The sequence below is a fragment of the Solanum verrucosum genome, unplaced genomic scaffold (assembly GCF_900185275.1).
Source record: "Solanum verrucosum unplaced genomic scaffold, falcon-dt-bn FXZP01000093.1, whole genome shotgun sequence".
Lineage (NCBI taxonomy): Eukaryota > Viridiplantae > Streptophyta > Magnoliopsida > Solanales > Solanaceae > Solanum > Solanum verrucosum.
The window spans coordinates 2,476,419-2,490,987 of NW_026020065.1; the positions used below are offsets into that span (position 1 = coordinate 2,476,419).

The window sequence follows — 14,569 nt, forward strand, 5'->3', positions numbered from 1 at the left end:
AATGAATAATAATCCCGACAAGGGAGGATTAGATCAACTCGAGCAGCCAATAATCAACAATAACACTACAAGTATATTAAGTATATATATTAAGGAACATGTCGTAAGTAGGGAATAACCTTACCATACCTTTTTCGCTAAATTCACGTGGCTAACGACTTTTAATCATAACTCCCTCGATACTACAACAGGGTAAGACCATAATCAACACACAAAATAAAAGATACCATGACAATACGATAAAAGATATGTATTTCCATCGCAAATTGCTATTTGCTGCTTATAAAAGCTAGAGTCGATGAAAGAAGGGTCTTACCTCGATCTTAGGTTCGTAATACGCCTCAAAACCTTCAAATATATTCAAACCCTTGCTGTCACAACACTAAAGTATGATATGCTACGAAATCGATAAAACAAATTATACCATGATGATGAGCCCAACGTGTAGAACAACTTTCGTCAAGGACTTAAGTCGAGAAAATTTATACTTCACTTGATCCTAGAAATGGGTTTCTCTAATTTCTCTGGTTATTACCTTAAAAATGAAGCAAAAAATCGAAGAAGAAGATATATGCAACTTTCCACCGACCTAGGGCCCCACCTCACGTGCTTGCTTGCGCAGTCCTACGAAAACGCGAATATCTCTCTATTCTGAAGTCGTATGAACAAATGGTTTGATGCGTTGGAAACTAGACTCGTAGACCTTCGATTCGATAGTTTGTGGGGCCCATAAATCTTTATAGATTGGGAGAAAACCTCCAAGACATTTGACCCAAATTTCAGAGAAATCTTTAAGAAGGAACTTACGATAACTTCCGCCAACTTTTATTTTGCCACTTACCTAACTTCAAAACTTGAGATGCAACACTTGAACACTTAAAATAGGACATACCACATCATTCTTAATTTATTACCCACCCTCCTTGTCTTTCCATGGAGATACGAGTAAGTTTAGACGTTTCGGAAAGTCAGGGTGTTACACAGGTATTGCATATCTTTTAGTTATTCAATTATATATTGACCATACGTACACCTTGATATATACTTTGACCATGTTATGTCTCCACAACAGGAATTGCAGGTTTTGGACACAGTAGTACAATATCCATTCCTAATCAACTTGCTTCATTAGACTCAAAATTTACCAGGAAGTTTGGTATTTGCTTGAGCTCATCTACAAGATCTAGTGGAGTTATTTTCATGGGTTCTAGTCCGTATTATGTTTACAATCCTATGATTGATATCTCCAAGAATCTTGTCTATACCCCTATAGTACAATGTTTCATCCATTCGAATTGCAGGAAAAGATGTACCACTTAATAAAACATTGTTATTTATTAATGATCAAGGACATGGTGGGACGAGAATCAGCACAACAATACCTTTCACAATCTTGTACACTAGCATTTATGAAGTTGTTAAAACTGCTTTCATTAACGCGCTTCCTAAGAATGTGACAATGGTAGATCCTCCTATGAAGCGATTTGGAGCTTGCTTTAGTTCAAAAAACATTAGGAGCGCAAACGTTGGACCAGATGTTCCTGTGATCAATTTTGTTTTCCACAAGAAGAGTGCATTTTGGAGAATTTATGGGGCAAATTCGGTGGTACAAGTTAGTGAGGATGTTATGTGTTTAGCATTTGTTGGAGTAGACCAAACATGGAAACCATCGATTGTGATTGGAGGATATCAATTGGAAGAGAACTTGTAGGTATTTGATCTTCCACACAAGAAGATAGGTTTCAGCTCCTCACTCAAGCTCCAGCAAACATCATGTTCCAAGTACGATCACGCATTTAAAAGTTAACATGTTGAACCTTCTTACCAAGGCAGATATATATGAATTCTTTTTTTTATCTTCAAAGTTTTCATTTCTTTTTGTGTTTTCTGTGCTCGTTGGAATTCATAACAACTGTATGTCTGTATCACATGGTACTGTGATCAACAGTTTAATGGACTAGAATTTGAACTACATATGGTCATAGTCCAAATGATTCCCTGAAAACTATGACGACAAATTAAACACTGCTTCAGGGAGATTTTTTTTTTTTAAAATCATCACTAAAATTTGGAAGTTTTAAGTGTGGGGGTTAGGATCGATCCCAATCATACGCGTCTGTTCCGATTAATCCTTTCAATAATTATACTGAAAAAAAACAAATTGATCCATTGGTATTTCGACGCTCGAAAGCTCACTCACAATCTATGGCTCACTTGGGGCTAGAAAGATAGGATTCTTCATACAAAGCCAACCGAGAACCTTCTTTTCCTCTGTTTGTTTGGTCTAATAAAAAGATTATTCATCACCGCAAGCACTCTCGCTTAGCTACCATTTGTCTTTGCTTGTCTATTCCAACAAAAAGTTACATTTAGAGGGAGACATGGATCAAGCCTCTAAACCTCGATATGATTGTTTGAACTTGACCCTCACATGATTGCATGGAAAAACTTTGCGAGTAAGAAAAGTTTTGAACTCGACTTAGTGCTAGAGGTTTCTAATGACCCTAAATCACTTCTGACACACCTCCTACACTTGGTAATGAATCTTAATACACATGAACAACTAGGAATCAACCGATAGAAGGCCAAGAATAGTTCAAATCTTAGCTTAGAAATTTGGGGTGTTACAAACCCATTAGGAGGAGAAGTGATTTAAATCTATAAATGTTGAAGTCATTTGAAAAGGAAGAAGAGAAAATATGTTTCCTCTTATATTCCATTGTTGGGTTTTCGTATCTATTAAATCTTTGTTGGTTTTTGTGTTCCCGATTTTATATTAGAAGAGCTTGTTTTGTGGAATGCATTTATATCGGGTGAAATATCTTTAACATAATGTTTTTTGGCACGTCTCAAACTATAAGTGTTTGTATTTTTCGTTAGATTTCCAACGGCTCTAGCTAAGTATGTTACAATTTCTTACAACCATACAAAACCAAAATAGATAATATTCCTACAGGAGAATGAGCTTCTTCCATATAGAGTATATATTAAGTATACTATAATAGCCAAGAGGCCAAGTGACATTATTTTATTATCCATTTAAGAAGTCAAGAATCGATGAACATTGACTCAATAGATAGATATTGCCTATCCAGAGATCATAATATCGTTCAAACGAAGAAAGAAAAGGAATAGTAAAAGGATTATCCTATTATTATGTCAAAAACCATTAGTGCAGGTCACATGCACAAACATACATCCAAAGTATTTGAATTAATTATTCAGCTTGTAGAGATTCGAATACTTTAGAAATAAACTCTCTACCCTCACAAATCACATCGCATGCACAAATATAGATCCAAAGTAGTTGGTATTTATTAAAGTAGATTTAGAAAACTAGACTTTTCGCATTCACTTGTCATATTCAAATATAATCAGAGTAGAAAGAGATAGAGGGATACAAACAAATGAATTGTGCATAGCATTAATTGAAAATTTAAATTATAAGTCACTTGTAATATTTTGATAATGTTGTGAAATTATAAATTAAAAAGGAAATAGTAAGTAGTTGAAAAACGTTAAAGCATTAGGAATTAACTACTAAATTCAAATAAGTCAACCTGGCCATGTGCATGAGATAACTCCATATTTTTCATTTGCATCATGCTGACTAGATTTAATTCAAAGTCAATATGGAGCCATTATAAGTCAACCGCTATAAACAAAAAAAAAATCAAATCAAATCAAAGTTGGGTCACATTTTCCACATAGTTAATTAGTTATAAATTGGCAACTCAATATCATTCTTATTATACATCATTTGCTCTCTCTCTCTCTCTCTCATATCATGTTGACATTCAAATTTTCTTCATCTTCCAACATCTACACTTTCATCCTCTTATTTCTTGTACTCAATATTATTTCTCAATGTTCATCGATCGTACTACCTACTACCCTAATCCTTCCGGTCACCAAAGACTCATCAACCCTACAATACATTACAGTAATAGGGCAAAGAACTCCTTTAATACCCGTAAACTTCACAGTCCACCTCGGCAGTGCAAGCTTATTGGTGGACTGTGAAAGTGGTTACAATAGTTCAACTTACAAACCAGTTCTTTGTGAGTCCAAACAATGTTCTTTTGCCAAGGCTGAGTATAATGCCTGTGGAAGCTTCTGCCTATCTAAACCGCGGCCCGGATGCAACAACAATACTTGCCATACTCTTGATGGAAATCCCATTATTGATACTTATACAGGTGCAGAACTTGCTGAGGATGTGTTGGCTATTGGTTCAAAGCCAGCCGTCCTTGTATCTCAGCCAAGGTTTATTTTCACTTGCATTGAGTCTTTTATAATGACACATCTTGCCAAAGGAGTTACAGGTATTGAACTGTGTGACTGTCTCATCTAAAGAGAACATATTTTTTACTTATTCATTATAATAGTACTCTTTTTGTCTTAATTTATGTGGCATGGTTGGAATTTCGAGATTCAAACTTCTAAACTTTGACTGTGAATTCAAATATAGAAGTTTTAAGTTTTATTAAATAAAATTTATAGATTTGATCAAAACTATGTAAAAAGTACTATAAATTACTATAACTAACTACTTAAGATATTTAGAAGACATATATAAATAAATTTTAATCAAAGAAAAATTTAGTTGACTCTCAAAATTTCAATTGTGCCACATAAATTGAGTTTGTAACCTATTGCCTACTTTGATCCTCATCTAAAAAAGTCTAACATTTTGAATGAGAGCACTTTTTTATTATATTATGTCTCAATCACAGGAATTGCAGGTTTTGGACACAATAGTACAATATCCATTCCTAATCAACTTGCTTCATTAGACTCAAAATTCACCAATAAGTTTGGTATTTGCTTAAGCTCATCTACTACAAGATCTAGTGGAGTTATTTTCATTGGTTCTACTCCATATTATGTTTACAATCCTATGATTGATATCTCCAAGAATCTTGTCTACACCCCACTAGTCAAAAATACCTTTACCACTTCAAAGTTTTCAGAGTACCATGTCAAAGTTTCATCCATTCAAATCGCGGGAAAAAATGTGCCATTAAATAAAACATTGTTATCTATTAAGAAAGGACTTGGTGGAACAAGAATCAGCACAACGACAGCTTTCACAATCTTACACACTACCATTTACGATGTTGTTAAAACTGCTTTCATCAACGCGCTTCCTAAGAATGTGACAATTGTAGAGCCTCCTACGAAACAATTTGGACTTTGCTTTAGTTCAAAAAACATTAGAAACACAAATGTTGGACCAGATGTTCCTGTGATCGATATTGTTTTTCACAAGAAGAGTGCATTTTGGAGAATTTATGGAGCAAATTCAGTGGTACAAGTTAATAAGGATGTTATGTGTTTAGCATTTGTGGGACAAGATCAAACAAGGGCACCATCAATTGAGATAGGAGGATATCAATTGGAAGAGAACCTCTTGATATTTGACCTTCCACAAAAGAAGATAGGTTTTAGCTCTTCACTCAAACTTCAACAAACATCATGTTCTAAGTACGAAAAAACATCATGAACTTTTATTTTCGTTTTGAAGTTTTCATGTTTTTTTTTTCCTTTCTATGCTTGTTGGAATTAATAACACTTAAATCCTATTAACACCCATCTCAATTGGATTTATTTATTTATTGTCTAGAGAAAGTGTCATTATTAATTTCTTGGATAAATATTTCAAAAATAGTATCACACCATAAGGTTTGACTTCGTAATACTAACTTCTTTTGTAAAATATATGTATAATACAATCTCCTCGCTTGTTTTGATGTCTTTGTAACTAATTAAAAAATTTACTAATTTGTTATAATTGTCTGACCAATTTTTTCTTTCAACTGTTACTCTGATCTATTGATTAACTAATTTTATATGAATATTGTTTTGAAGAGTTCCCAATTGTAGCAACTTAATTAATTCTTATGCTCCTTCAAGCTTTATGTGGAGATCTCTCCGTGATAAATAACAATTAAAATGTATCGATCATAACTTGGGCAAATGACATGAGGTGTGCTTAGGTTTGGCATTTTTTAAGATAGGAGAAGGGAAAATATACGAGCGGAGACAAGAGTAGTGACAAACAATATAATCTTGATATATATAATGTGTTCATTTTGTTCGATTTGATACTTAGTTAATTGTTTTTATATTCATATATTGTTCTCTTGTGATACATAATCGAGTAGGGAAATCTTAAGAGTTTAAACGTGTAATCTCATGATAATAACAAGTCAAAGGCATATTTAAATGAAATAATGGACACGCTAAAATGCATGAACAACCTTTTCCATACTTTGGGAGTGACACAAGAAATGTGTGTTGATTTTCAGTTGAACTTACCTTCTTATACTTAAAGATTATAAAACTATACAAAGAAACTTACAATATATAACAAATGAATTAACGATAAATTATCTATTTTGCATCATCTTTACCTTTTGGTTTTGTGCATTATTTGATTACTTTATAAACGATTCATGATGCAACTTATGAATTAAACTTCCTTTTCATGCCCACAACACACAAAGGGAGAGATTATTAGTTAAATGATCATGAAATTGCCTTCTTATGAAAATGGTTTATCCGTCGAATTTCAAGTTGATGCATCAACAAGTGAACAATCTACGTATGATCAAGAGACCACATCAAGCAATGTAGAGATGTTGGAGAAGAGAAACATTTGCAACTCACTACTAGGAATTGATCCAATCTTCCTTCGTATGGTTAGCATGATCATTAATTTCTCGTCACTTCATGATTTAACAATGTATTCATGTAGATCAATAGCGATATGAGAAATTTTACTAAGAGTATTTAACATTTATATGTATATAAAGTAACTTTCTTTTTAACTATATACGTACATATAGTACAATTCTCTATATTCACAATATAAATTTGGACTAAGGATGTTGATCTGACCACCCTTCTCTGATGTGGCTACGCCATTGATGCAGATCTAACCTATAACACTGGGTGCACGCCAATGATGTAGCCACATAAAGTGAATGGTGATCAATTGAACATCCTTCCATACATGTATATTAAACATTGAACATGCTCAGAGAAATTCCTAGCTTCGACAATACACGCTTATTTCACTATCTCATACTTGAAAATAGCAAATATAATTAACCAAATGAAAAACTCAATTATTTTGGATATTGTCGCAGGTTTTGGCAGAAGCATTAGGGACATTTTTGCTAATGTTTTGTATATGTGGGATGATGGCAAGCATGGAAATAATGGGAGTGCAAGTGGGGCTTATGGAATATGCAACCACAGCAGCACTAACAGTAGTAGTTGTAGTCTTCTCTATAGGCCCCATCTCTGGGGCTCATATTAATCCTGCTGTCACTTTAGCATTTGCAGCTGTTGGACATTTTCCATGGTCCAAGGTTTGTAACTCTTAAATTTTCAAATTCTTATAATGGTCATTTTCATTGTCTTCCTATGGTCTCAAATTCGAGCCCGGGAATGAACAAAATCAATAGTAGGAAATGTTTTCCTTATATGGATTTTACGCGATGATATGATGAATTAATTGAGCGATAGGATGAATTTTGAATATCAAGATAATTATATATTAAAAGATCGTATGTCTGACATCGTGGTAAATGAAGGAAAAGAATAGTCAAAAAGTTAAATTATTATAGTAAAATCAAGGTATCTTAATTTTGAATTTAGGTTCTTATTTTCTAAGATTATTAGAATTGTTTTGTTTAGGTTCCACTTTATGTAGTGGCACAAGTGGGAGGTTCAATAGTGGCTACATATACAGGAAAATTGGTGTATGGATTAAAAGCAGAATTTGTGACAACAAAACCTCTACAGAGTTGCACTTCAGCATTTTTTGTGGAGCTTTTGGCAACCTTCATTGTTCTCTTCCTAAGTGCATCATTGACAAATTATGATCCTCAATCTGTAAGATAACACTTAAAACAATATTTTTTTGATTTTTCGTTACTTATATTACGTATTAATTAAATATTTTATCTTTAATTTATAGACAGGACCATTATCTGGATTTCTTGTTGGCGTGGCCATTGGATTGGCTGTCCTAATTTCAGGGTAATTTACCATTGCATGTCATATACGATTTTATGACTTTGGTACAACATACGTTATACCTAAAACTCGTACACATAATTAAGATAGTACGATTTATTTATTTTTGATCGATTATGAAATGCAGCCCTGTTTCAGGAGGATCAATGAACCCAGCACGATCGTTAGGACCAGCAATTGTTGCATGGAAGTTTAATAACTTATGGATATATGTTATAGCCCCAATTATAGGAGCTGTTGCAGGAGTTGTGTTTTATCGATTTTTACGCATTCAAGGCTGGTCTTGCAAACCTAATTCTACTCCAACAACAACTCATCAACATATATAGTCCACTCTAACTAATAATTTTAGTTTAGTATAAACTTAACTTATATTTTTAATGGTATTATTTGTGGAAGTTTTCTACTCAATAAATGTAGGTTCGATTCTTGCAATTTTTCTTTTCCTTATGTTGGTAGAAATTAAGTTACTAAAGTATATGTATATATATACATTCTATTTAGAGCATTGATGTGGTATACATTATATGTTCTTGAATAACATAATACGTTGGTGACCTCAAGAATTTGCCACTATTGGAAAATTGAGAATTATAATAGCTTGAGTGTAGGATAAAGTATGTGCAAGTTAGTCACTTTATTTTCACTCTTTGTATCAAATTTGTCACTACATATATTATTTATAAATATATCGTTTGACCCAAGAACAATAAACTTAGCTTAATTCAAGAAATATGTTCTCAATCCGCTATACTCGCACACTATCGTATATGCTATATATATCTTTTTAGAACTAACATACATTATTATAATAGTCCTATGAAATTTCGAATGTTGTAAAGAGAGATCTTATGTGGTCACTATTCTGTTTTGTTTTTTTTTTTCCAATTTTTTTATGCATTTTCTGAAAAATGAAATTACCGAATAGAGATTCATCGGCACAATCAACTCCAACTTATGGAGATGTCGATTATGAAAATAATGAGCCAACTTCTCCTAATATTAATATAGAGAAATTCGAGAAAATGGTTCAAAATATGTGGATTTAAAATTGGAAGACTTATAAAATTGAATTTTCTTTTTCTAATTTACGTTTATGAAATTAAAGAAAAGCTGTAGTAGTTTTGTAAACTTTGAATTAAACTATGCAATTTATCTATTAGGAGTAATAGAAATATTGTATATCTTATTTGAATAAAATAATTTTAAAAAATAATGTTAGCAATTTATTTCCAAGATCCATGCCGTACGATAATTTTAAATCAGTTTCATTTTCAAAATCCAAACAATACAATACTTTAAAAATAATATTAACAAATATTACTTAAATATATATAGACATATTTTTGTAATATATTTTATATCTTGTATATATGATTTGTATATTTATGTATATCTTATTGGAAATGAAGATTCCAACGGCTGATTTTTAAAAGTTTGGAGTAGGGAGTTTATCTCGCACCTAGACCCAAGTCCTTCTTAGGTAATTGTATAGGTGACAAATTTGTTTTAAATAAAATAGTCGCATGATATTGTGTAAATAATTATGTAATGCGTTGATATTGTATAGTATATAATTGTGTACCTATGAGGTATAACTATATATCCAATTATATATATACTATCTTTACAATAATTATGCATTGTAGCAGTTCATCTTCCCTCAATAGGCCAAATTATTTTTTCAATCCCTACCAATTCAAATCTAATCTAGATAGTCTCAAATATAAGATATGAATTCATCTCGATATTTCGAGTCTTTTAATATATTATTCATTTAAAACGATTTATGTTTGTGATAGGTCAAATTTTAAAATTTGTGCTAAAGTATTGAATAGGCAGAATTATTTGCTTGACTAATACAATAAAACAAAATAGCAGTATTGTAAATGTTATTAATGAGCTTAAAATATAAGTGAAATTCAAAAAAGAAAAAAAAAATTCAAAAGTAGGTGCAATGAAAGAGAATTTCAGTTTTTTTTTTCTTCAAATAGAAGGGGTTGAAAATAGAAATAACGGAAAAGGATCAAAAATATTCTTAAATTATAAGAAAATATCTTAAACTATCTTTCATTCATCTTTTGGTCTAAAAATACTTTATACTATTTTTTTGGTCTAAAAATACCCATTCATTCACCATTTTGACTCATTTATATCCTTGAAGGTATTTAAAAACTTTTTTTCGATAGTTCAAAGATATTTTTGCCATTTTCTGTAGAAATAAAACTTCTTGAGCAAATCGTCCTTCCGTAAGAAAAAGTGGTCGAATCTTTATCTTATGTCATCAATGATGATTGAATTATATTGGGTAAAAAAAATTTAACTCAATATTTATAATTTTTTAATTATTTTATAATTTAAGCCCCTACCTATACATATACGTGAATTTAATTACTCTTTCTATTTCATCCTTTTAATTTGGGCCTATGATTCACAACTTGAATGTATCACACATCATCTTTTAGAAAAAAAATGAAGACAAATAGGGAAAGGGGAAGACTTTTTCTTCCATGGAATTTGTGGTTAATTATTATTTTTTTCCGTTCAGTGTTCGGTACCCACCTTGAAGCCAGACTAAATTTAAATTCACGCCGGAAAGTCACACATTGGGAATAAAACGCTCTCTAGCAAAGGCGATTCCATACTTAGGAGGACTTGAATACGAAAACTTTGATTAAGAATGAAGGGGTACTTATTACTTCACCACAATCCTAGTTAGTTTGTATAATTAATTCTTATGAACGACTGAGGAAGAATATTTTTAGTGGCTGACGTTAGGATGAAAGACCAAGTAATGCAAAAAAGAGCTCCAAAAATTAAAGACAAAAAGACATTGTCATTCTTCATATAGTTGCATGAAAACTACACAAAAGAGTAGCGTGTAACATTGATTCATAAATTTAAATATTAGCAATTACATGAAGTGTTAAACCCAATTTTTATTAGCCCGACTAAAATTAACTTATTTTTAAAATTATTTTTTCAAGAGTTATACTAGTGACTAGTAATAGTGAGAAGTACATTAGTTTGTGTTTGGCCGAAAAATTATAAAAATACTTTTGAGCAACAATTAGCGTTTGACCAAACTTTTTAAAAGTGTTTCTAAATGAATTTTTCTCAAAGTTCTTCTCAAAAAAGTGTTTTTTTGGAGGGGGGTGGGGGGGGACTATTTTTAAAAAACTTCTAAAAATTAAAACAACTTTTGTTGCACTAAAAAAATACTTAATTTCTCTTTAAACTTGACAAACACCTCAATTTTTTTTTAAAATAAACACTTTTGATCTCTCAAAAACTTAATCAAATAGACTTTAAGTTAAAAATTGACAATTGTTTCCAACTATACCTTAACATTAAAGAAGAAAGATAAAAAAAATTAATACTGCTCAATGCTTACAAATTTATATACATATATCAAATAAATAGAAGTAAGTTAATTATTAAATTATATCCTATATATATATTTTTTTTTTAATAAATGTGAAAAGTGCTAAAACAACAATTAAAATGGAACTAAGAGGGTACAATGGGTCATTGGGTTAGAGTGAGTCAGTGAGTGTAACTTGCAAATTGCAATTATAGAAATGATGGTTTAAATAGTCCAATAATACTGATGTACTATTAATTAATGTTAAACTGTGTTCTCAACCAACATCATAATCAATCATCAAAAACAATTTAATGTTTCTATTATTCTTTCTTTTAATATTAGGCACTAATTAAACTCGTAACTTAATACAATATTATTGCTTCACACTTCATCATCCACATAAATTGGAAACAAATGGAGATACTTTTTTCTTCCTCGGCTTTTTGTTTATGTAATAATTGCTCAAAATTGAGCAAAGCAATATGATTCGTAAACATAAAGTTTTTCACTAAGCAAATTGGCTTATGTTAAAAGATCAACAAACACAAAACAAGAATCCCAAAAACAGACAAACGACAAAGAGTGTTTAAAAAAGAAGATAAAAGAGTGTTTGGTAAACAAAGGAAAATATTTTCTTGAAAAATATATAAGAAAAAATTTAAAATAATTATTTTTAATTTTTGATAAGTAGCAAAAATTTCAAAAGTATATATATGAAGTCTAGCAAGCAATTATGAGAATGGGGAGTGGGGGTTCAAGGGTGGAATAGTCAAAGGGGTGGGGGTTTGGTGGCTGGACGTAGAAGCAACAATAAACTTGAAATGTTATTTATATATAGAACTTGTTTTTTTCTAATTTTCATCAAATAAGTCTTTTTTTATTTTTAATGAAATTATTTTTCTAAACAAAAATTTCAAAATATTTTGATCAATTAAATATAAACAATTAAAAGATATTTTTGAAAAACTATTTCCCTCCGATCCCCAAAAAACACCCGAAGACACATTAGTTATCCGTAGTATGTAAACACACAATTTTTTTTATTTTTTAAAAATTATTATTATTATTATTATTGACTTAAAGTTGGAGTTCCACGAAGGATTGAAGTGGAACTTTTGGACAATATGGAATTTGTTATATTGATGACCTCAACTATGGCCAATGATTTCTTTCGTGGTTCCTAATTAATTATATTTGTTGCATTATTATTTTTTGGGGTCCGTGAAGGCTACCTTTTTATTTATTTTTCCCTCCCAAAATAAATAATTTAAGGAATTACTCTTGAGGAAAAAAAGAGAATATACTTGATATCCCAGTCTTAAGGAGCTACCCATCACATCAGAAATTAATGACATTAAAATCAGTGGTGCATCTCTTGCAAATTGTTAGCTATTTTGCTATATATTCCATTATTTTCTATTGGGAAAGGACAAAAAACAATGACATAAAGGAATTTTTTTTAGAACTTTCTGGAAATACCTTTTCTTTTCTTTAGATAAATATAAAAATGTCCGACTATAATCTAGAAATATCATGTGTATTCATTTTTTGTTGTTGTTGAAAGCTACTAAAGATTTAGACATTACATGTCCAAGAATTTTCTAAATTGTTAAAAATAATCGTAATAAAAATTGGGTACCTGCTCATAGAAATAGAAGTCAAATTTCTTTGTTGCAGAATTGCTTCAAGTCAAAATAACTTTACTAGGAAATTAAAAAAGTCAAATATCTCACAAACTAGACATCCTGTTATTGTGTGTTTGATATTGTTAAAGTTATTGTAAAAATAATCTGATAATTGAAAGAAAAAACGTGTTCAATCTATTCTTTTTTAAAGAGGATAGAAAAAAAGGTTACAAAATATGAGTAACTTCTCCGGATTTTTTTTTATTTTTCTAATCTATTAACCAATTTTTTTCCTAATCGAATCTAATCGGATAAGTCCACATCCCAACCACCAAAATAGAAAATCCAACAGGTTATATATTTACTTCTTTTATTGGGTGCAAAATAAAAAACAGTCATGGCAAAAACAAATACTAACTATTAATTTATTTTTCTTTTAATTTATTTAGATTATTGAGAATTGCAGCACCATACATCATCATCAGAGTGATAAAAACTAAAAAGAAATAGGAAATTAAAATAAGGAATAGGGACAATTTATTTTTCTACTAATGGAGAATTAAAATTTGAATATTACAAAATCGAAAGATAAATCTCAGCATGGTCCCATTTCCCACAATTATGGACATTATGGACCACTTTTGCACAAGAAAAAGCATATTGAATTTTGAGGATATTTCTACATCCATATCCCAATTGTCAATGAAAAAAAATAAACAAACAAATATTGTGGCTGCCAATTGCCTAACATTTTTTATTTATATATTTTAATATAAACATTATTAGTTTTCCCGGTCTCAATCATATCATTGTAATTTTCTATGCCTAAATTCATACTAGAAGCCAATAAGATTTAGACAAGGCCTAGAATTGAGACTTGAGGATTAAGGTAGAGAATATAGGACGTATTGTGAAATAATTTGAAAATCAAATTTATACGGTAATGAATGCAGTGGCTCAAGATAATTTTATTATATTTTTATTTATTTTACAATTGATGAAGGACAAAAATAACATTCTAACACCAAAGAAGGTCCACGAATTAATTAAGTTAAAAAAGAAGAAGTTTCAGAGCGATAAAACATAAAAAAAAAAAAAAAAAAAAAAGAGAAAACTAATTATGTAAAAGGGACTTATCAAAGTTTGGCACGTGAGTGTGATGTGAAAGAGTACAAATATCTAACCCAAAAATTATAAGGTAATGCATATAGTAGACAAAGACGTTCAGAGTGATAGAATATAAAAAGAGAAAAATAATTATGCAAAATAGACTTATCAAAGTTTGGTATGTGAGTGTGATGTAAAAAAGTACGAATATCTAAACCAAAAATTATAAGACAATGCATATAGACGATATAAAATCATTCAAAAACCTTATACAATCTATGAAAGATAAATACAAATTCTCTAACATGTACCCCTGTATTTCAAAATAATTGGGGATTCAGAGTACGAGAATAAATACATATAATTTTATTTTTTGTATGTATACAGATATCAATATAAATGTACATGTCTCTTATTTTTT

General features: G+C 30.6%; 3 protein-coding genes across 3 annotated transcripts in view; 2 read left to right on the forward strand and 1 right to left on the reverse strand.

Annotated features, from left to right (window-relative positions):
• Positions 1-14,569, reverse strand: part of LOC125823662 (uncharacterized) — a 608,951-nt gene that overhangs the window by 535,474 nt on the left and 58,908 nt on the right. The gene's annotated exons all lie outside the window — the stretch shown is intronic.
• On the forward strand, positions 3,788-5,506 carry LOC125823661 (probable aspartic proteinase GIP2). Its single transcript, XM_049503018.1, has 2 exons — positions 3,788-4,325; positions 4,737-5,506. Exons 1-2 carry the CDS (start codon positions 3,788-3,790, stop codon positions 5,504-5,506), a joined length of 1,308 nt encoding a protein of 435 aa, XP_049358975.1.
• On the forward strand, positions 6,400-8,564 carry LOC125823675 (probable aquaporin NIP7-1). Its single transcript, XM_049503032.1, has 5 exons — positions 6,400-6,704; positions 7,155-7,379; positions 7,708-7,905; positions 7,991-8,052; positions 8,177-8,564. Exons 1-5 carry the CDS (start codon positions 6,528-6,530, stop codon positions 8,376-8,378), a joined length of 864 nt encoding a protein of 287 aa, XP_049358989.1. The 5' UTR covers positions 6,400-6,527; the 3' UTR covers positions 8,379-8,564.